This window comes from Cavia porcellus, unplaced genomic scaffold (assembly GCF_034190915.1).
Source record: "Cavia porcellus strain 051 isolate PalLab524CR breed Dunkin Hartley unplaced genomic scaffold, mCavPor4.1 scaffold_18, whole genome shotgun sequence".
Classification (NCBI taxonomy): Eukaryota; Metazoa; Chordata; class Mammalia; order Rodentia; family Caviidae; genus Cavia; species Cavia porcellus.
In genome coordinates, this window is record NW_026947501.1 from 8,320,642 (window position 1) to 8,345,153 (window position 24,512).

General features: G+C 34.2%; 1 protein-coding gene across 1 annotated transcript in view; it reads left to right on the forward strand.

Annotated features, from left to right (window-relative positions):
* LOC100719924 (vomeronasal type-2 receptor 116-like) overlaps nt 1-24,512 on the forward strand; it is a 55,793-nt gene that overhangs the window by 20,367 nt on the left and 10,914 nt on the right. Inside the window, exons 2-4 of the mRNA XM_013158428.2 lie at nt 10,408-10,564; nt 22,753-23,041; nt 23,419-24,225. Of these exons, the coding sequence (XP_013013882.2) occupies nt 10,408-10,564; nt 22,753-23,041; nt 23,419-24,225 (1,253 nt within the window). The remainder of the gene's footprint in view (nt 1-10,407; nt 10,565-22,752; nt 23,042-23,418; nt 24,226-24,512) is intronic.

The following is a 24,512-nucleotide window of genomic DNA, read 5'->3' on the forward strand; positions in this document are numbered from 1 at the left end:
CTGGATTAAATGGTACTTGCAATCCTAGATTTTGACAAATCTTCATACTGATTTCCATAGTGGTTGAATCAGTCGACACTCCCATTAACAGGGGAGAAGAATTCCTTTTTCTCCCATATTGTCACCAATATTTGTTATCAGTTGTTTTCTTGATGGCAGCCATTCTTCTTGGTGTGAGATGAAATATCAATGCTCTTTTAATTTGAATTTCTCAAATGACCAGTGATGGTGAACCTTTCTTCACATATTTAATTGTAATTTGTATATCTTCATTTGAGAACTGTTTGTCCATCTCAGATGCCCATTTTTGGAGAGGGTCTTTGAATTTGGGGACTTGATGTTTTTCAGCTCTTTATATAAAGAGATGCTATAATTCCTGGACATAAATCTGGATATAAGTCATTTTTCTGAGGAATTGTTGGCGAAAGTTCTTTCCCATTCTGTGGGTTTTCTTTTAACTTTCTTGGTGATTTCTTTTGAAGTTCAAAAACTTTCTAGTAATGTGAGACCTCATTTGTTGATTGTTTTAAGTATTTCCCATGTGGTTTGAGTTTTATTTATGAATTTTCTCCCTACTCCTTTGTCTTCAAGGTTTTTACCTACTTTGTCTTTCAGGAGATTTAGTGGTTCTTTTTTAGTGTTTACATCCTTGATCCATTTTGACTTTAGTTTAGCATATGGTAATATGCATGGGTCTATGTTCAGTCTTTGGTATGTGGGATGCCTATTTTTCCAACACCACTTATTAAAGAGGCTATCCGTCTTCCAGTGAACATCTTTGGCCCCTTTGTGAAATACAAGTTGACTGAGTATTCTTGTAGTAGTGTTTGCATCTTCTAATGTGTTCCTTTGATACACCGGTCTATTTATTTACCATTACAGTGTTGATTTTATTACTGTGGTTTTGTAGTATAGTTTCAAGAGATAAACTGTGATGTCTCCTGTCTTCCCTTTGTTGCCCAGAATTTCCCTTGCTAGTCTACATTTCTTATGATTCCAGATGAATTTTAGGAATATTGTTTTCTAGGTCTGTAAGGTATGTTGATGATAGTTTGATTGGGATTTTTTTTTGTCTTTTTCCCTTTATCGATACCAGGGATCGAACTCACGACTGCCTGCTTGCAAGGCAGGCGCTTATACCGCTGAGCTAAACCCCCAGCCCATTGAATCTGTATAAAAGTTTTGGGGGTATGACCATTTCCATAATGTTGGTTCTTCCTAACCAAGAGCAAGGATATGGTTCCAATTTCTAATATCCTCTTCAATCTCCTTTTTAAGAGTATTATAATTTTCAGCATATATATATTTTACAGTCTATGTTAGGTTGCTTCCTAAATATTTGATTTTTTAGATGCTATTGTGAAAGGTCATATTTCCATAATTTCTCTCTCAATGAGTTTTTTGTTTGTTTGTTTGTTTGTTTGTTTGGGTACAGGAATGTTACTGATTTTTGAGTGTTGACTTTGTATCCAGATACACTACCATATTTATTTATTACCTTTAGCAGTCTTTTAATGGAGTTTTTGTGGTCTTTTATGTAGAGTATCATGTCATCTGCAAATAGTGATAATTTAATTTCTTTTTTTCCTATTCTTATTCCTTTTATTTCTCCCTCTTTTCTGACTGCTGTGGCTAATATTTCTAGAACTAGGTTGAATAGGAGTGGTGATAGTGGACATCCTTGTCTTGTTCCTGATTTTAGAGTGAGGGCTGTCAGTTTTTGTTCATTTAGTATAATGTTGGTTATTGGTTTGTCATAAAATGCTTTTATGAGATTGAGATACTCCCATTTATTCCAAGTTTCTCTAGGGCTGTTATCATCCACAGGTGTTGGACTTTATCCAAAGATTTTTCTGCAGCTATTGAGATGATCATGTGAATTTTATTCTTGGCTCTATTGATGTGATGTATAACATTTATTGATCTGCATAAGTTGAACCATTCCTGCATTCCTTGACTAAATCCCACTTGGTCATGGGGTATTAACTTTTGATTATTTAATGCATTCTATTTTCCAGTATTTTATTGAGAATCTGCATCAATGTTCATTACTGAGATCGGTCTTTAGTTCTGCTTTTTGGTTGAGTCTTCTGATTTTGTTATTAGGGTAATTCTTGCGTCCAATTATGATTTAGGGATGACTGATTTTCTTTCAATCTCATTGAAGAGTTTAAGGAGTGTTGGCATTAAATCTTCTCTAAATTTCTTGTAGAATTCAGCCATGAATCAATCAGGACATGGGCTTTTCTTTGTTGGTAAGTTTTTAATCATGTTTTAAATTTAAGTAGCTGATATTGGGATATTCAAGATTGTTATATGTTCTTAATTGAGCTTTGTAGTTCACCTGTTTCAAGGAATCTGTTCATTTCCACTGTGTTTTCCACCCTTTGTGAGTAGAGATTTTCAAAGTAGGTGTTCATGATATTTTGAATTTCCATGGGATCTGGAGTAATTGCCCTCTTTTCATTCATTATTGTGTGGATTTGAGTTTTTTTTTTTCTTTTTTCTTTATAAGGTAGGCTAGAGGTTTGTCAATTTTGTTTATTCTCTCAAAAAACCATCTCTTTGATTAGTTAATTCTTCATATTGTTTTTTTTTTTGTTTCAATTGCATTAAATTCTGCTCTAATATTTACAATTTATTCTCTTCTATGAGCTTTGGGTTTGAGTTGCTCTTCATTTTCTAGGAGCTTGAGATGTAACATTGGGTTATTTATTTGTGCTCATTCCATTTTCTTAATTTGACTATTATTGCTATATATTTTCCTCTTAGGGCTGTTTTCATTGCATCCCATAGGTTACAGGTCTGTATTTTGTTGTATTGTAGGTATTGTTTTATTTCTTCTTTAATTTCACCTGTAACCCTCTGGTTGTTTAGAACGTTGTTAGTTTCCATGTACTTACACAGATTTTGCAGTTTTGATTGCCACTGATTTCCAATTTAATGCACTATGATATGATATTATGCATGGGATAATTTCATTCCCTTTTCATTTACCTAACAATGTTTTATGAGTTAACATATGGTCTATTTTGGAGAATGTTCCATGTGCAGCTGAGAAGAATGTATATTCTGATAAAGTTGATTGGAACACTCTGTAAACATCCACTAAACCCTTTCATTCACAGGTGTGATTCAGCTCTCTTGTTTCTTTGCTAACTTTTTGTCTAGTTGATCTATCTCTTTGTGCCAGTGGGGTGTTAAGTTCTCCTATTACAATTTTGCTCTTGTGTGCTTGGTTTTTCATGTCCATTAGTGTTTGTCTTACATTGTTTGGTGCATATATATTTATAATTCTTTGTTGTTCCTCTTCTAGTTTTCCACTTACGAGCATGTAGTGGCCTTCTATATCTCTTTTCATCATTTTAGGTTTGAAGTTCACTTTGTCTGCAAACAGAATAATTACCTCTGCTTTTTTCTGGTGTCCTGTTGCATGTAATACTGCTTTCCATATTTTGACTTTTAGTCTATGAGTTTCTTTTTGAGTCAAATGTGTTTCTTGTGTATAGCATTGTATGGTTCTGTTTCTTTATCCACTCAGTCAACTTGCTTCCTTTGACAGGTGAATTGAGCCCATTTACATTTATGGATATCACTTATATGTACTGGATAGACTTTCCATGTCATATTCCTATTGTTTGTTTTCTGGTTTTCTCCCTTGTATAATTTCTTGTCCTGCCTGGTAGTTTCTTTCTGTTGTTATTCTGGAGATTGTTGTCATTTTTATCACTTTCTAGTATGTCTTTCAGAACTCTTTCTAGGGTTGGTTTGGTGGACATGAATTTCTTCAGGTATTCTTTGTTGTGGAAATATCTTGTTTCTCCCTTAAATTTGAAAGATCATTTTTCTGGGTACATCAGTCTGGGTTGACAGTTTTTTTTTTTTAGGGCTGAAATTCTTCACTCCAAACTCACTTTAATCTGAAACTTTGAGCTGAGAAGTTTGCAGTGATTCTATTAGATTCCCTTAATAGGTGAGTAGTATCTTTTCTTTGACATCTTTTAGTATTTTGTTTTCATGCTGTATGTCTGGGGTCCTAATTATTATATGTCTGGGTGTAGATCTATGTTGGTTATAACTATTTGGAATTCTATATGCCTCACTAATTTGTATATCAGATTTTCCCCCACGTTTGGGAAATTTTTTGCTATTACTTCTGTAAACAGCTTTGTTATGTTCTTTGCATTGTCTCCTTCATCCTCACTGATCCCTATTGGTCTTACATTGTTTCTCTTTGCATCATCTTGGAGCTGCTGGATTGTTATTTCATGCTATTTTGTTGTTTAGAAGTTCTATCTTTTCATGGTTGCTATCTGTGATCCTGTCCTCAAGGTCTGAAATTCTATCTTAGCCTCATTTAAATGGTTTGGCCAGCTTTCAATAGAATTTTTTGTTTCTTGGATATCTCTTTGAATTTGTTTCATGGATTCTGCTTGTTTTCCCATTGTTCATTCAAAGTTTCAATCAATTTCCCATGCTTCTATAGTTTTTTTTCTTTATTTCTTTCCTAGATATGTTGAGCAAATCCTTTACTAATGTTGTTATTTCTGTCCTTATGTGTGACATTACTTCTAATTTGATTTCCCCTATAGCCTGGTGGATTTGTTTATTTACTTCATTTGCTATCTTTTCAGACATTTCAGGCGTATGACTTTTAAAGTCCTCCATTTCACCGCCACCTGCTCTGGCACCTGATGGAATAGATGTTTGAGATTACATTTGGTTTTTTTGTTGTGTCATTTTCACCTTCAGGGCCAATATCTGGTTATTTAATCAAAATAGTCACAACTGTGGACTGTGTATGTCCCAGAGTCCTACTGTGTGGTTGATGTCAGCCTGATTGTTGGGTACATATTGACCAGTACTTACCAGAATCTTCTTTCTGGGATAAGGACCACCTAGTCTCCCATCAAACCAGCACTGCCGGTGTCAAGATTCTGCGAAGGAGAGTGGGAGCCAATGTTCACAGCAGTGCTTGGTCTAAAGATGGGGAGGTTAGCAAGGGCATAAGGTTGAGCCAGGGTTAGTGTGGTTGTTCTATGGGTCAGCATATGGGAGAAATGTACTGGGTCAGTAGCATGGCTCAGCAGCCTGAGCCAGAAAGCTGCTCAGCAGCTGCAGTGGGGATGCACTGAGGGGTGCCTGCAAACCCAGTGGCCAAGCAGGGGTGGAGCTTGATGTTCTCCCTCCATGCGACAGGGTGGCCCGTGATGGTTGGGGATGCTGAGTCACTCAGGCAGACTGAGTGACATGAGCTAGGGCAGAGCTTGGTGGCCCCCTCAGTGTGTTGCATTGCACTGTGCAGCTGTGGCAGTGAAGGTGCACTGAGGGGTACTGGCAAACCCAGCAGTCTAGCAGGGGTGGAGACTGAAATTCTTCCTCCACATGGGGGGGGGGGTGGCCGGCAGCGGTAGGATACACTGAGTCCTGATTTTTCTTCCAGGTAACAGATAGGACTTTAATTTTGTTGGCCTCTTGTAGAAGTCTAATTTTCACAAAATCATCTATGTATTAATTGCATGTGTGATTTGGTGTATTTTGGTTGCCTAAAGATACACATATGGATTTCTATGACATCTAGTCTCTTCCACCGTCTATATCTATTTATATGTCTATAAAGCACTTTTGTTATAATGACTCTATAACGTTTAAGTCATAGATTTTGAGTACTCCAAGACTGCTCCTTTCACTCAGCATTGCTTTGGTTCTTCAGGTTCTTTTATTCCTTTCTTTAAGGTTGTAACTGTATTTTAGGGTTTTTCCCTAATCCTGTGAAGTGTTATTGCATTGAATCATTGCCTCATTTAGGAGGAAAATTGCCATTTTAAAAATATTGATTTTCCCAATCTATGTACATGAAAAGTCTATCTTCTATTTCATTCTTCAACTTCTTTCTTTTATATTTAACACTTTTATTGTAAAGACTTTTAATGTTTTTTATTAGGATTTGTATCTTTTTTCTAGTGGATTGGATCCCTTTTCTTGTTTTCTTTTCAGTCATCACGGTATTGGTATATATTAAAGGCATCACTATATGTATCATAATTATGTATTATGTTACTTTACAGAAATTTTGATTTCCAAAGATGTATAGGTACTTTATAATCTTATGAATAGAATCATATTATAAGGAAAAATGACTTGAGTTTCTCATTTTATGTTTTAACATCTTTTAATTTTTTTGTTAATTTCTTGTTCAAATGGAAATTCCACCACTATGCTGATTCAGGTCTATTAGTAAACAGACTTATCTTCATTAAAATTTTAGATAAAATGTCTTCAGATTTCAATAGTTGGTATGATGTTGGTTGTGGATTACCAGGTGCACATCCATTACTATGTTGAAATAACATACTCCTATACATAATTTATTTAAGACTATTATTATAAAAGAAAATTTAATGTTATGAAGTGTGTTTTCTGCATCCTAGAGATTGTCAAGAGTTGTCTATATTTTTGTATTTATGGAAAACTTTGTTGATCCATTCTTTTAGGAATGGTATGAAACCAATTTGATCATGACACATAAAGTTTTAAAACCTCTTTAAAACTGACCTTCAGGAATTATACTGAATTTTGAAAACTTTTCAGAAAGGATACTCAATCACATGTGAAAAATCTTTTTAAATTAATTTGATTAGCACATTTTGGCATACATGCTGATCACATTCAAGAAAAGCAATTTGTACCTACACATAATATTTCTTGATTCTTTTCCTATTTTTCCTGTTCATTACCCTCAATATTTCTTTTTCCATCCATTTGCAAAATTTTGCTTTCCAGTTTTCTATTTTTAAAATTTTTATCCATCTTCCCATTTCTTCAAACTCCAGTCTTCTGTTTTCCATTCCCATTTAAAAGTTTCCTTCCTACTTCTCAATATCTATGCTCCTTATTTTTCCTTTGAGTTTCTCACACTAGAGAAATAACATGATATTTAAATATTTATGTCTGATTAACCTCATTTAAAATTATGCTTGAAAGATACATCCTTTTATCTGTCCAAAATATTTAAATCATCATATCATAGTAATATATGCTTAATCCTTGTTTACAGAAGCACAATTTTCAAGGTCTAAATCTTGGAAAGGGTCTATATGCCCATCAATGGATGAATGGATGAAGAGAACATGGTTTTTGTATACAGTAGAGTACTACTCTGCCATAAAGTATAATAAACTTGAGACATTTTAGGTAAAAAAGATGCACATGTGAAAAATCTTATCTTGAAAGGAATCATTTATTGTTTATTTTAGACAAACAAATAAACAGTCCATTACTCCTTGAAATATAGCATTTTGTTGATATATTGCATGAGTTTGGGCAATAGAAAAATTTTTTCTTACAAATTTACGTGTTTCTGGGGGTTGAAATAAATCACTGTATTCCAAAGTTCCATGTTGCCTACTAGTGCACTTCCCAATCCTTACTGAATGTTTAGGTTTGAACTCTCTCTTTCTCTCTCTGTCTCTCTGTCTGTTTTTCTGTCTCTCTGTCTCTCTGTCTCTCTCTGTCTCTCTCTCTCTCTCCAGTCAGTAGAGTTTAGTTTGTAATTATTGATAAATAATTTATCAAATGTATTTGTTCTGAGTTGATACATAGCACCACTCTACAAAGTATAAGTAAGGAGCATATTCAGGGTTATGCTCTATTTCTTTAGTATAAAAATACAATAGATATATCATTTTGTTATGTAATATTCGATTGATATATAGATCAGTAAAATTTGGAATGCATGTGTTTTCTAAGGAAATACATCAGTTTTGGAACTTTATTTGGTTATTTTAGTGTATGTGTGTAAGAAAAATTTTGTGCCAAAAACTATACTTTTTAATAATATCTTTCTCTTGCTCATGGAGATTTTAAAAGTTGTATGATTTACTCACAAATTTACTTCTTGGTACATAAGTAGAATCCAAGTTATCTTCATGAGTTTTCCCAGAGTGTATCTTGATTGTATAACATTCACCTTTAAAGCCAAAGTAAAAATGCAACAGATATTCCACCATGTTTCAAAATGTTGTGCTTTTCCAAATGCAACTTTATTTTACAACGGCAATTTTATTTTTATTTATTCCAGTGAATCAAGTGTGCTGCATTCTACATTCCAAAAATGCATAGAAAGAATGGATGGAAGTTGTGTTATAGAATTTCAGACAGCACTGAAATTGATTTCTAAATATTGCTGAATCAAATGAATCCCTTTTTGATTAGATACTGGTAGTATTTCATTTTTATTTTGTCTTATTCTTTTTACATTTTTTAAATTTTATTTTAAAGATATTAAGACAAAAGAGGACAGAACAAAGCAGATCAGAAAAATGTAAGCAACACAGCACTTCACCACCAGACAACTGGCTATTAAGAGTAGATACTATAATGTCTCTTTCTTTGAAATAGTTGAGCATACCTCCACATACAATAGTATAAAACATAACAAGGTAGTATAAAATTATTCAAGAGAATGAAAGTATTACAGGGCATTCAGAACCAAATAATAGAATGAACAATGACTACTATATTATCTCATTTTCCATAAAATTTTGTTTATTCTATAAAGATTGGTAATATTTTAATATAGGTGGTTTGAGCTGCATGAAAGAAATTACCACTTTTAATAATACATTTTGAGATTCAGTATGCACTGTCATGCTTCTATATAGCCCCTGCTAGAGAGGCAGAGGCAAGAGGAGCTCTTCAATGAAGACATTAAATGCTATCATCAGCAAAATAATGATTGTTTGCATGATCATAAGGTAAAATTATCTATTAAGGACACTACTTAGCATTAAAATATTATATAATATATGAAGAAGACTTGTTTAATTAAGCATATTTCTTTTAGTGCATATCATATCCAACGTCCAGATTAATAAACATAAATATTTTGAGTTAAAACTCTTATTACATACTTTAGATTAACTAATACATTCAATATATTATTTGGTCATATCACCATTATAAAATCGATGAGAGAAGGTACATTCATTATTTCTTAAGGGTTTACAAGCTGAGTATTTTGAACTTCTATCATAACTTTATCTTTTACAGCTTCTTTTCAAGGGTGAATGAAGACAGTGGGGTTAGTGCATTTTATTGGAGGAAATATAATTTCCTTGAAACTAACAAACCTTACTTTTTAAACATTTAGTTTAAAAATAAAAATAAGATCTCTCCCACCTTCAGCATACTACCTATTATTTACATTAATAAGGCAATATTAATAACAATAAGCCTACATTGATAACTGTGATGCATAAAGTTTAAGTCCATGCTGAGGATATTCTTCATGCTGATATTATTTTTATTTTGATGAATGCAAAAGGAAATTTTATTGAAATATTTTTTATAATATATTAAGAAAAATCATTCTGTCCTAAAAAATTAACTGACCTGTTGCCAGGAACTCTTGCTTGTGTGTCTGTGCTCTTTAAAAGTTGTGTACTAGGAAGCAGAAGTTGTTTCCAGCTTGAATCTTCTGACTTAGAGTGAAAGTTATAAAGAAATTCATCACACAGCATGTTGTTCTCACTAAAACTAAATACTGGAAGTAATCACATTTGTAAGACTAGAAATAGATCATAATAATGTGGTAAGCCATGTCATGAAGACATTTGGAAAAATGAAGGTGTCAGAAAATAGGATAAGTTATATAACTCAAAAATGCATTTTTTCTGGACTGATTTTGAGTTACTAATTTGGATTTTCTGGCAGTGGTGTAATAATTCTCCAAGGAATGGAGAACAGGGGTAACTGTGAGTTTCAGCTCATGTGACTGGTACACAGACAACACAGCTATACAGAGAATGTTCTGTGGTTGTAACTCTTGACCATAGGCCTGTCAGTTATTAACTTCCAATCTTTCACTTTGGAAGTCACAAGGCCTGATATTTCTTCCATGAGCTTGGTGTTTTTCAAACTATTGCAACAAAAACTTAACATTAATCCTCTAGTTTTAATCATTAGCAACACCTTTGTTCACATCAATGCTTGACAGATTATTGAAAAAAGCAGAAGAGTAAATCTACCTAGGAGGAGGTGGCTCCTGTTATGTTGCTATCTGGGGAACTGAATACAATCTTGTTAAGTGGAAGGAAGATATAATGACATTCAAAGATAATTTATGTCTTGTGTTTTTCTTCTAGACACTAGACCTCAGATGTAGAGCCCAGGGTGCAGTGGTAGCAAATTTCTCTAGGGATGTTGAGCAGACACTGCTGACAGGAGCCAGGGGCATCAGAGTATCCACCTGGGTTACAAACATATACATACATACCTGGCTGAATCCACACATTTATACCTTACCAGTGCTGCAAGACTGTTCTTCATGAAGCCAGAAGTTTGTGTCTGTGTCTAAGATGTTTCCCTTGATTGCTAACTTTCTTTTTCTGCAACATCCTATTTTAGTGTGTACTTTCATTAATGAAGCCTGCCTTCAGCAAAGGAACACCAGTGTGCACAAGGATGGAGATGTGGTGATTGGAGGCTTTTTCTCACTGTATTTCTATATGTACTACACTGGTGTCACTGAAATAACACCTACCCAGAACTTCTATATCAAGCCGTAAGTATCTTCTTCATTTATGCTTTTTATAGTTATCATGACGGATGCTGGCTAGGCATCTGTGGACAGATAATCAGTTTTCTGCATAATGCTATCTGTCTTGCCCACTCACATGTGTGAAACAGTACTGCAATTGTCTTCCTGTTTGCTTTAATTATTTGAATTGGGAAGAGAGTCTTGTCTTGTTTTCTGAGATTCTTTCTTTTGGTACTGGAACCTGAGATACACAGTTTTCCACTTCATCTCATGGTCATTGTCCTTCCTCCTACTGAGAAGCCCCTATATGGAATTAAGTGATGTTTTGTAGCAAATCAATTCCAACCCTTGGAATGGACTAATGTGAGTATGAAGTGACTTTGGCCAAATGTCCCTTTATACAATCAAGGGCCTGTGTATATTTCTTTAATTATACATGAAATTCAATTTATTAGTATTGATTGCTTTATAGTATTGCTACCCTTCCTGCTTGAAGACATTTCTTGGTACAGATATTCAATTGTCCTACAATTAAACTCTAAGTAAGTATCTCATACCAGAGAAGGGTCCTTACTCCTTCAACTGCAGGCAGGGCCAGGATAAGGGATGAGTAAGATGTGAGATTTTCTACGCCAATGTGATTCTTTCTCACTTTGATACAGGTATATTATAGGTTTTCAACTACCACCATATCACTTCTACTTTCATCATCAAATGTGTATTTAAATAATGAAATTTTCAATGTGTCAAAGAATTCTAGAAAATGACTTGTGCTTTTGTGAGAAAAGACATACCATAAAAAGAGTGATTGACTGTATGTTTTATAAAATGCTGGATTGAGTGGCAGCTACCTATGTTTGGGAGCAGAAGTGGCAATATAAGGGATTAGAGCTTTTGTATTCTGTAAATGGAGTCTTTGCCTATCTCATAGTCTTTAGAATGTCCAAATGTTTCTTACAATTTATTGCTAGACACTTTCCACATGTTTACAGATTTAATGCTAGCAACAAACTCCTGGGCTCCAAGATTCCCTCTCTTCCAGCCTCCTGAGTGGTTAGCATTACAGACATTTGTCATTACTCTCTTCCTGTGTGTTCTTTCTTCCATAATTTTCCAACATGTATTATATGTAATTATCAATGTGTGCTGTTTGCAAGCTTTGATTATCATAGCTGGTGCTACGAATTTCTTCTCTGATTGTGACAGACCAGAAGGTTTTTAGGTTGTTGACACAAAAAAGAATGCTCTAAATGTACTGAAAGTATTAATTACTCATGGCACTTATTGAAAATCTTAGGAGTTTTATTTGATCAGGGCACAACCCTCAGTATACAAAAATTGTGATTTGCTTTTGAAAAGCAGAATCTAAATGATGGGTGGTATAGTGAAAGGTTAAAGTTAAAAAAAAAAAAGAATGGAGGGCATTGAATGGAATTTGAAGGAAGGACCACATACAGCAATCTGGCTAATACCTATCTTACAGGATTCTAACCAAAGCCTGGTCAGCAAGATCACATATCACTTGAGTGTACTGGGCAATGAGAAATCGCTCAGACATGGAGAGTAATAAAATTTTGAAAGTAATTCAGTGATGATAGATGCAAGTTCCATTTCTCTTCCTTCAAACAGATGAGAGGCTGCCTACTCTTTTTTTATCTCTGCTGTCACTCCACATGCTCATGGAATCTGGTTGCTTTTGCAATTGGTTGTATTCTACACTCTGGCACTCTGATCTCTCTTTTTGGGGAAAAGAACACACTAGAACTTCAAAAAGTTTTCATGCCCAGGCAAGCTCATGTATCCACCAGGAACAAGATTTTAGGCCCTCATTAGAGTTTTCATTACTTTTAGATTCAGAAATATAAAGAACTTTTGGGAATAAAAATATTTACAGATAATCCATACAGATACGGATATAGATATAGTTATAGATATAGGTATAGATATGTATAGGTATATTCAATCATATTGCAGAACGTGTTCTTCTTATTTTAAAAGATTAAACTGTTTTTGTTTGGATCTGATAACAGATTTTTCATTTCTTTCTTATGTTAGCAATATTTTTCTGCTTGGGATAGCAATGTCTGACCTCCCTTCAATTCCTTTTGTTCTATCAGTATTCTGAATATTTATTCCTAAGCTTAGAATCTCCTTTAAAGCACTGTGTCACCCTAATACCAATGAAGAAGTACTGTATTACTTACTTTTTTCACTGAAAATGCTCTTGAGGTATAGATTCTTTAAAAGCTTCATTCCAAAATATTCAAAACTTTAATACTTCATCAACTGCATATGTACAGTGTTACGTACAAAAAGTCTTTTAAAAGGGGATTAATTGAGCGACTCTCTGCTCTGAATCCTCTGGAATGAGGTTAAGATTCTACTTCTGACTTTCACTTATCTTTCTTGTGGCTCACTTCATTATTCTTTAAGCAAAATCCAAGTTTTCCTTGAAAGAGTTTTCCCTTTATCTTTAATTTTATCTTTAAATATTTATCAAATGATTTTTATATATGTTTATCATATCAATCTTACAATCTTATTCACACATTATCAAAATAGTTAAGCAGATCGATGTTTCCATCATCCATGGTACCACATCTGGTGGGTAAATATGGAGGGCAATTCTATTTGAATTTCAATGAATTAATAATATTAAATAAATATTTCTTCTAAATGATGCATTCAACAGGAAATAAATGTTTATTACCATTAAAAAGTGTGTATAAATCAATAAACTCTTTTTGCTCCTTGAAAAATCAGAATATTTAAAACCTATCAAATCTTTAATGATCTACTTAAGTCAATTCTATACTGACATTTTTATTTATAACAAGCTCATGTGAACTTTATAAAACAGTCCCTTTGCCTTAATGTTTTTATTCAAGTTTTATACATAAAATCCTTGTGCAGCAAATTTTCTTTCATCCAGCACTGTACATTGAACCCTTGGTCCTCATGCTGTGCCTGTCCTGGGATCATTTGTACTCGGTTGAGGCAGGTGCTTTGTAATTCATGAAGCTGCACAGTGGGCCTCAACTTGATTCCTCAGTGTGCCATAACTTGGGATTACAGGTACACTATTCTTGCCTGTAATGTAGTTCTATGTTTTAGAAGCAACTACTTCATCAAAAAATTCAGGATCAGTGTATAGTAGAAATTTCATCCAAGCTGTTTGAAATGCATGGCAAGAATGTACTATTTTAAATTTACTTTCATGGTGTTCACTCAAAGTTACTTTATGTTAACTGTAAATATTGAAATATATTACTTAAGAAAATCCATGTGATGAAATTTAAATAGTCTTCAAGAATTTGTTCATGGTTTCATGATTTTACCTATTGTTGTTATTGTTTTTTCCTAAAATTGTTTCACTTTATCATTCTTTTCTGAAAAATAACTATTGTAATGATTTTAAAGTAGAAACAAATCTACTGAATACTGTTCTTTGCACTGATTGTATGTTTCTAATTTCAAATTAATTTCTCTTAAATTTTAAAATTACCACTTCTGATTCTTTTGCTTTGAAATCTTACTTTATGTTCCCATGTATTCCATTTTATCAATTTATCAAGAAACACAGTGCTTACTCAATTCCATCAGAGCAGGCTTTTTCTTTCCATTTACCCTTTCTGTCCAGATGTCTGGAGATCCTCTCTACTATTTTCTGCTCAATGTTCCTACTTTCTGTGTGACTTAACAGCAATTCATCCCAGTGACTTTTTGATTTTTACATTGTCTGAGTGGTTCAATTTTTTTAATTTAACAAGGATTCTTAGTGTCATCGTGTGTGTGTTATTTAGCAAAGAGTATTTTACATTTTCTTACATGCTCAATAAACTACTGAATCAGAAATTCCATTTGTAACCAAAATCTATTTCTTGTGAGTATTTATTTGGCTGTTTATACCTGAAAGTATCTAGTTGTTTCAAATAAAATCTAATTTATATTAATTGGTTTTCTCTTTACTGAGGGTATCAAGTTTTAGTTTTATAAATTATTTTTGTGATCTCTTCATGTAAAATTAATCAAGGCTAACATTACACATAATTTCTATATAGATATTTAATGAAGAGGAGTGGTTATTGTTATTTACATTACTATCGAGTTTAGACCTAATAGTGAAAACACAATCTCTGTTTAAAAAGTGATATCATCGTACTGTGTAACAGCCCAGCTCTTGATGTTACCATGTGGAAAGACAGAAACAGAGTGGGAAAATAGAGGAAGAATATGAAAGCTGCATGCCAGGTGCAGCCCTCTTTCCTGATGGGAGAAAGAGAACTGCCCAAGCACTGTAGCATGTTTATTTATACACACAAAATAAAGATGTCGATTTCAGCCCCTCTGCCCAGGAACTATTGCCTTCTTAGAATCAAAACAGCTTATTTATGTGCTTTTCTTAGGGGGTCTCCCTGTTCTCATGTCTGGCCTTGCATTAGTCACACATATTTGATCAGTCTCCAGCTTCAGTCAATCTCTATGTCTGTCCCTTTTATGTTTTGTAGTTGCAAGCTAGGAGTAGTTTTAATTGAAGTTGGAGGACCAGTATTGACAGGATTCTGTGGATTGACAGGATTCTTTTCTTTTTTGAATGTTTTTCATTTTTTGTGAATGTACACATTTAAGCCAGATTTTTTCATCCCAAGGATTTTAAGTCACTTCATTTTTCAATTTACCTCTGAGCCATCCACTAATCCATAACAGTAGTCAGTCAGCAGTGTTGCTGGCAATTTTCACAAACTGTTAGTGATTTTAGTTTCTTTCATAGCTAACTTATTAGTACATCACTTTTTACATGTTTTGTGGGTATACTTTTCTGGCGGATGCTCAAATCAAGTTAAAGTGAGAACTTCATAGATAGCAAGAGATTAATTGCTATCTATGAAGTTCCATTAACTCTCCTCAAGAATTTCCTTGGAACCATGCATAATCTCTTGCTATCTATGAAGTTCCATTAACTCTCCTCAAGAATTTCCTTGGAAGCATGCATAACACTTTTTAGTACTTCCATCAATGGTAGCCATCTAGATGACTCACAGCCATTGCTTGACCAAGTTCTTTCTATAAAAAGTTGCGAGATTTTTCTCTTCGTGACTCTCCTTAGACACACATGTTGTTATTCATATTCCTCCATGGTCCCAAAATAAACTTAGTCACAATACCAGGGACTCACAGGAATGTTGCAGCTGACCTTCACTTATATCCTGGGACTTCATTGACCTTAGAGAGCTGGGGACAAAATATGGTTATCCTCTTAGCCCATCTATCATTATAGCTCTTTATTCTCCAACTTTCGGGTGTTGAACATCCAGAAGGAAGAATTGATAACAGCAAGCATAGTAGAGGCAGTAAGTTTAACATTATCTTATCTAAATATCAAGCACGTTAGAACATAAAATGGAACTATTGTTTTCTACTAACCATGGATTATTTAACATTTTATACTTACAGAATGTTAACACATGTTTTACAAAGGACATTAGAAATTGCAACCATATACCTTAAAGTATAATGATCATGATGACATTTTTAGCACACCTGAATTTACACTTTGATATACAATAATCCTTTTAATCAATTATCTGTAATATGTCACAAACTTTTAATTAACTTGTTGAATTTCTATCATCTTGTTTTGACTTTGTTTTCATTTTCTGTGGTTTTTTCCTCTTTTAAATGAGAAAATATTGATAAATTTAATGTCCCCTTATTTCATATAACTACCACTCTGTTAACTCCAGTGACTCTACCAATTATTCAGACCATTAATTTCTGTATTTAGTTACCATATCTTGGGCATTCTGGATCAATTCTTTCAACTGGTCCCAGGTTAGTTTAGTTCCATCCTTGTTTATTCACTGTAGAGTGGTCTCTGAGGCAAGTCATAGGACTCAGCCTCAACTTCTTAAAAGATGACATCAACTTCTTTTCCACACCTGAGTTGATGATAAAGCCAGATCTCATGACATGGTACCAACATAGGCCATTCAGTATTCTCTAAAAAGACACAAACACACTCTCAAGCTCAAATTATCCCTGTACTTTGTCCTTTCCACTGTCTAATATGAAGTTATCTCCAAAGGATCATTCCTAGCTTTTTCTTTTACCTGAAAGCTTCTGTAGTCTCATTCTTAGTAGGATTTTAAAATTTAACAACATAAACTACCAAGTGAAGTCTATTATGAGGTGTACATTTGGTAAGGAAGGATTCCTCCTTTTGCTTTTTAATGGAATTTTGAGCTTATTGTGAGCACGTTTAACAATTTCTAGACCTTGAAAGTTATTAGGAATTCACATGGTAAGGAAAATATACAAATTTTTAAAAAAATACTTGGCAAGTGTCATTTGTATATTCTGGGCCAATTTTAGTCTTAAATGCCCATGAGCAAACAAGCTTGTTAAGGGCACCCAAGTGCACTAAAGACATTGAAGCAGTGAGCAATGACATATGTAGCAAATTTGCCAGTGCTATCAAAAGCAAAATTAAATCCTGAGGAAGTGCCTACTGAAACATGGGTGCAGCATGAAGATCCAAACTCAGGAATGTGAATGATATCCATTTTCTGGAGACAATCAGAGTATATTATTTGGGGATTAACCCTCATAGAGAATGAGGGAAGATGTATTATGATGAGAAACATTGTTCAACAACAATTTGCTGAGCCTGTTCACAGGGTTGAATGGAACTGTTTGTATAAGGTAGAAGCACTTTTACAGTAGCATGGGAAACAAAAGCTTGTTAAATTGCATCTGAGGGAATAACAGTTCATGGCAGTGGAAGACAGTAAAAGCAGCAAGAGCAAAGTAATGAAAGCATAAACCTCCTTTACCCCCATACTTTGTAGGCTGGGCACCCACCTAAGGTAGGAACATCACCTCTGTGCCCTCCTCATGCACTGTATAATGATCTTTACAAAGTGAGCACTCCAGTATACCCGCAGCCAAGTCACTCAACCAACCTTCTAAACTTCTCAAGTTCATGCAATATAGCAATCATTCCACTCCCACCTTGCCAACTTGGTAATGAGACACATTTTTAAAATCTCTTCCTAGACTCTAAAACATGCTTATTTTTATCATCTCACAGCTTGAACATCAAAACACAGGGTTAACACTCCCGAAGAAACTGTACTAAATCCATCAACATTACATTATATTAGTACTATAATATGATTCTCCCACCACCTTTTGTATGGGTCAAGCTCCAGGCTCAGTAGAGCTGTTTCATTTTCTTCTCCATCAGGAATGTTTGTGAGAAGTGATTAGACAGGAAAAACATTAGCTTCTCCCTGTTTAAAAAAATACTTTCAAAAGTCTTAGAAATCCAGATAGATTTGTGGGTTTTTTTTTTTCTTATGCTGTTTTAACTTTCTGCTAAGTATGTACATTAATAGTTTTTCTTTTGGAAATAAGCAAACTCAAGAAATTTATCAAGCTGTGTACTGTCAGTGTATTGAAAACTAAAAATTAATATAAGAAAGCAAAATTACTAAATAAATATAGAGTTACATAAACTGTGGATTTGAAGCAAATAAAAATTTTGCAAAACAACAACATTTGAGAATTTACACTGACAAACATCAAGACTTACTACAAAGTTTTGGTGAGATAATGATGTGCTGGTAGATATCACCTACATGTTATCAGCTCATGAAAACCAAATTTTGAATTTTTACAAGTTTTACAGAGTGACTGTTGTATTGGTTATTTGAAGTTGTGTTTTTGAAAGTATTTTTAAAACAATTAGCAAACCACTAATCAGGAATGAATTACTTCCCAACCACAAGAAGACTACTAGTGTCAAACAGGGCCATGCCATCTTAGAGAAGCTGTCCATGTTGTGGCACCCCTACTGTTTGGTAGGACTGTTGTGTCTCCCACAGCTCCATCTCACTTTTAAAAGTTCAAGAGTGTGTATCCCACAACATGGGAGCCAGGGCCAATGTTTAGAACCTCTATGCAAATGTCTGAAACAAGTAAATCTGTTTTCTCCCTTTCCTCGAGGAGGTAGGTAAAAAACCTGAGAGCTGCAGCCAAGGTAGCCCCCCTGCACATATGAAAGGCCAAAGTCTGCACTGATTTGAATCATCTCAGTAAGTGTTGCCCTTATTTTGGAGGCTATTAAAGCCTTTTCACATCATTTATTTGTATTTTCAAAGGTCAAATATGGAAAAATTAACATAATGGATGACTCTTTTATGAAAGGTAGAAATCAGAGCCTGTGGTTTAGCAAAACTTCCCTGAACTTGGAATGTGGGAATTGCACCTTCTAGATCAGTTAAGGTCATTAGGGTGGGTGTTGTTCTGTCATCTTTTTCCCACTAGACTTGATTTTAAAATGATACTCTGAGCCAAATCCTTTATAATTGTCCTAACAAACTTACAATCATTGAAACACTCCTTAATAGAAATCCACAGAAATAAAATAAATACATAAATTAAGAATATGACAAACAGTTTCATACACATTTGGGGTTCTTGAGAACCTGTTTGCCCCATGTTTAACAATTGATAAAATCAATATATTTCTTTTTCTCTTGTTTCTTGTAGACCTACTTATTTTTGGATTTCTCCTAAGCTTATTTATATCTTTGGCTTCTCTTAAGCCTATTTCTCTTTTTGGCTTCTTTTCAACGTATATCACTCTTTGACCACAGTGAACTCATTTTTTGATCCAAGTTTAACACCTGATGATTTTACTGTCCATTCATTCCATGATGAATACTACCCACTACCAATGCACTTCTCACTTTTGCATGCACAGTGATGTTTCCCTACACTCATAAGCCCATGCTTCAGTTGCTAATTGCTGCTTACCAGAAGAGCACTCAATATTCCCAGGGGGAAAGACAGTGAAAGGTTGGGAAAATAAAGAAAAGACATGGAAGTTGAGGTCAGGTGGAGTCCTCTCTCTTGATAGGAACCAAGAAATGCGCATTTATTTCTACATTCAGAAAGATAATATAAATGTCAGTTTCTCTGCCTAGCATCTTGTTCACCAGGCTGGCCTGGGCCCTTGCCTTCTCACAGTTGTAAAAACATTTTATGTAGCTTTCTATGTTCACTACCTGTTATCATGGCTGGTCTGATTTTTAACTCCACATGTGTGATGAATCTCCATCCTCAATCACTCTCTGCACAAAACTATTGTGTTATGATTTGTTGTTTCTTTGGCTTTTTTAGACTAATAGTCTGTGGCTGCTGTAATGCATTTTGCCAAAAGAGTTTAGCGTGGTGAGTCTGGGTCTCTCTTAACAATTAAAAATTTTAATGGAATACCTGTTACAAAACTACAATCTGAAATCTTGTCCTGGAAATAGCCAAAAGTTAAATGAAAACCTGAATATGCTGCCCAATTTTTCCTTTGTCTCCAAATGAACATAATCTAGAAAAATTAAATTGTTTAAAAATGATAATTTTGCATTTATAGTTTTCCTCCTTGCAGGTAGTTTTTATGACGCACATTTTGAAGGGCACATTGACAGTGTTAGAAACAGCTGTTTCCTTTTCAATCATTATTTTTCATAAAACAGTTCATTAAACTTTCAAACATTACTGTGAATGGGAACCTCCTGAGGGGGTGTTAGTAAGACAGTGGGATTGCTGAGATGTACACTGATGTTTTGCATTCCATAAATGTGAAGTGAGGAATTCATTAGGGGATGATCATCTGCCCTTTATAGTTGGAAAGTTCACCACCATATTACAGAAGATAACTTACCCAAGGACAGGATAGAGAGAAATAAAAAAAGAATAAATCAATTTATAAACCTAAAGTTAATTTAGAAGTTATCTGAAAATGTAGACTAAAATATACACAGTATCAACAAAGAAATCATATTTATACTAACAAATTGTAAGTACTACAAATTTGTTTAAGAATTTGTGGTTCACGTTGACAAGAAAGTCACAAAGTTTCATATTTCCTGCTTACAAAAGATGTGTTAAAATGTAAACAAATATAAAAAACTCAAAGACACAACACAGAAGTAACTAGAAAGGCATTACTATGCATACTCCAGTCAGAATACATCTATTATAGTTGTTTAAATTTCTGAAAATTTCAATAAAAATCATAATTCCAAACAAAAACTAAGAAAAATATATGACCCATTCAGACTAGTATGGTGGTTCAAATTATAACAAAGAAATACCAAATATGATTTCAAATATCACAACAATTTTAGGTCACTTACCTTTAAATAGCAAAGGAGAAAAAGATTACCATATGTGTTCAGGATCTTAAGGAGTAGGAATTTAACTTTGAAGGTATAATAAGAGAAGTAGTACAAATAGAAAATGCATGTCCATGAATCAAGGCTTCCAACAATCCTGCCTGAAGGAAATTATAATTTCTGGGTAGCAATAGAATCTTTCAAAGTTAAATAAATACATCTAATTTATGAGATCCATATATAAGACCAGTTATAAAGTATATACTCTAAGCATATAGTCTTTTATACTTTTAATGAATATTTTTAATTAGCCCATATGTGTAGCACATAAAGTCCACCTTCCTCGTGTGGAGTTTGAACATGTGTGTAGCATATTTCAGTTACTTTCTTTCAAGGTCCATGCCTTTCTCTCTTCCCTCATTCTTCCATTGTTTTGTCTCCTTTTAGTTTGACAAATGTCAGTCTCACTACATTCTACTATCTGTTTTTCATTTTGCTACTTACTTTTATCTGTGTTTCTCATACAAGGGGAAACATATAGGAATGTCAACTAGTGCAACATTATGAAACTAAGTATGGAGAGTCTTAAAATATGAAATGAGAATGCAAGCTCTGAGACTGGGATATAGGTCAATACAGATTTTTTTCAAGTGTGTGGGAGACACAGCACTTATTCTACATAAGGATATAAAACTTTAAAAATATGTGTTTTACCAGTCACATTGCAAGTATCAAAAAGATATGAACATCCTCAAGTTTAATAATAAGAATCAAAATGTAGAAGAATTAAAAATTATAAAAGGAAATCAAACTTTTATTTTTCTTGAAATTTCAGCTATTACATTAGCTAAAGGTAACAGTGTGTCATTGGCTGAGAGACTAGTTTTACACAAAACTGTGAGTAAGAGGAAGAGGGTCGGGTTTTTTGGTATGAGCATGTTGACAAATTTTAGTCTTGCCTTTATTTTATTTTTATACTTTAAAGTATAAAATGAAAATGTTTAAATTTTACAATGTTGAGTTTTTTACATACCTGTTTTCTATGCTGCTTCTCTCTAATAATCCATTACATTTTCATGATTTCTTCTCACGTAGTGGAGTTTCCTAGACTTTAGGGGTTGCTGATGCAGAAATTTGATGGAGCAAAGGTTTATGTAATCTCATTGCAAGTCTCAGAGACAGGATATTTATCTAGTTACAGCAAAATTGTGTTTAAGTATTATTTTTCTTGGTCTTAAAAATTTCTGACTTAAAAGAGCGTCAGATTTGTGAACAGATCAGAGTTGTAATTTAAATAATTAAGTGATGTGTTAATATATACAGTGATCTTCCATATTGATGCCAAATACCATTTACAAATTTCATAATGAATGTTAACTTATTCTGTGTTTTTCAAGAAATTTCCTCTATGGGGCCTGGGGATTTATCTTAGTGGCATAAGTTTGTGTCTGGCAAGCATGAGGTCATGAGTTTGATTCCCCATACTAATACCAAAAATTTTTCTCTATATACATGCAGATGTAAAAGGCCTGTGTAAAGCCAAAGTTAATAAAAATACATCAACTATAAATTATAAGATTTTATAGGAGCTTATGTTTTCAAAGACAGAAGTAGTTTGCAGATTTCTTATTCTTATGATTTCACATTTCTCAGCCAATTGCATAAAAATGGGTCAATAACTGTGTGTGTAAATCAGCCATACTTTTAACAGTTTCTAAATCTAAGAAAAAATCAAGAGAGAATCTGCTTCCTAATTTATGCGTGAAAGTTTGGTCAATGGTTCTCACATAAAAAATTGTGAAGCAACATTTCCTTCAATCTTATAAGGTAACTAAATGACTTCATGAGAAATTCATTGAAACTAATAGCCTTCAAAAATGAAACTTCCAATATGATGACATTCACACTTATGTTCTAATTATGTGAATGTGTGAAAAGAGTAGAATCATGCAGTTCATAAGTGGCATTGGATGTCATTGGAAGATTTTCATTGACTGGGTATTTTCCCTAAAGACTTGTATGATCTTTATGCAGGCTTATGCCCAACAACTACCAGTCCTACCTGGCCTTCACTTTTGCCATAGAGGAGATCAACAGGAATCCTCAGCTTTTACCCAACATTTCTCTGGGCTATGAGTTCCATAATTTCCTTTATAGTCATTGGAAGATACTAGAGAATTCCTTCATCTTGCTCACTGGACAATATAAGATTCCTAATTACACATGTAGGAGAGAAAGCAAGTGTGCAGCAGTATTGATGGAAATGTCATGGGGAACCTCAGCAGAGATTGGACCACTGCTAGAACTCTACAGGTTTCCACAGGTGAGGATTGGACATATAAGAAATGATGGAAGCATATCCATCCCTGGTATTTCAACTACTAGGTGTATACAAGGTTAAAAATCAGGCTCAGATTAGCACCATTCAAAGTGACACAAGATCATGTATATAGTTACTTATAGAGTTACCCACATTTTACTTTTCTTCATTGGATAAAGAAAGCAATGATACTCCCTGGAGTCTCAGTCCATTATTTTAAAATTTATAAAAGTATTTCAGGAGTGAGATAATAGAAATAAAAATCAATACATTTGTCTCTTTGTACAATTGCCAATTGTTACTTTGTATGGTTCAGTTCACCTACTGTGATTTCCCTTGAAATTCTTCAGAATTTTCTTTCAATTTTCATTTCGTTTTAGGTTACCTTTGGAGATTATGATCCTACACTGACTGACAGGGGCCAGTATCATTCTCTCCATCAGGTGGCCCCAAAGGACACGTACTTGGCCCTTGGCATAGTGACCTTGATGTTTCACTTCCACTGGACCTGGGTGGGCCTGATCATCACAGCAGACCATAAGGGTCTTCAGTTTCTCTCGGATGTGCGAGCTGAGATAGACAGGCATGGAATCTGTGTAGCTTTTGTGAAAATGGTCTCAACTGTGACTGTGTCATATCTCTCAGTCATACAGAAACATGATATTTTTACTGCAGATACATCATCAGTCAATGTAGTGGTTATTTACTATGATAATGATAATCGAAATGATTTACACTACAACATAGTACAAAGCTCAGTGACTTGGAAAGTCTGGGTGACAAACTCACAATGGCATGCCGACCTGAGTGGGAGGAATTTTGTACTTGACACATTCCATGGGGTTCTTGGTTTTTCACACCACCATGAAGAGATTTCAGGTTTCAAAAATTTTGTCAAGGAAGCCACTCCTTTCAAATATCCAGAAGACTCTTATCTCTTTATGTATTGGTACAAGAATTTCCACTGCTCCTTCTCTGAACCTGACTGTGCATTAGAGAACTGTACACTTAATGCCTCTGTGGCTTGGTTGCCTCCAAATAGTTTTGACACAGCCATGAGTGATGGGAGCTACAATATATACAATGGTGTGTATGCTGTTGCCCATGCCCTCCATGCGATGCTTTTTGAAGATGTACAAAGGCCACCAGTGAAAAATAGAAATGTGATGATGTTTCCCCACTGGGAGGTAAAGTGTCTTTCGTTGGATGGCATACAATGTCATTAAGGTGCCTCTTCCAAGTTTTTCTACATGTTTAACCCAATAATATTAGAATAATTTCTACAAATAGAAGACATTCTATGTCACGCTTACTGTTAAGGAGATAATTCTTGAACTCAGAATAATTATTTCAGATAATTATTGAAATGATCCTCAATAAAAGAGCCATTGCCAAAGAGGAGAAAACAGGAAGTAGGCTCATTGCTTTTGTCTTATAGGATATCAGCTCCATGCCCAAACATATCCAAACATAT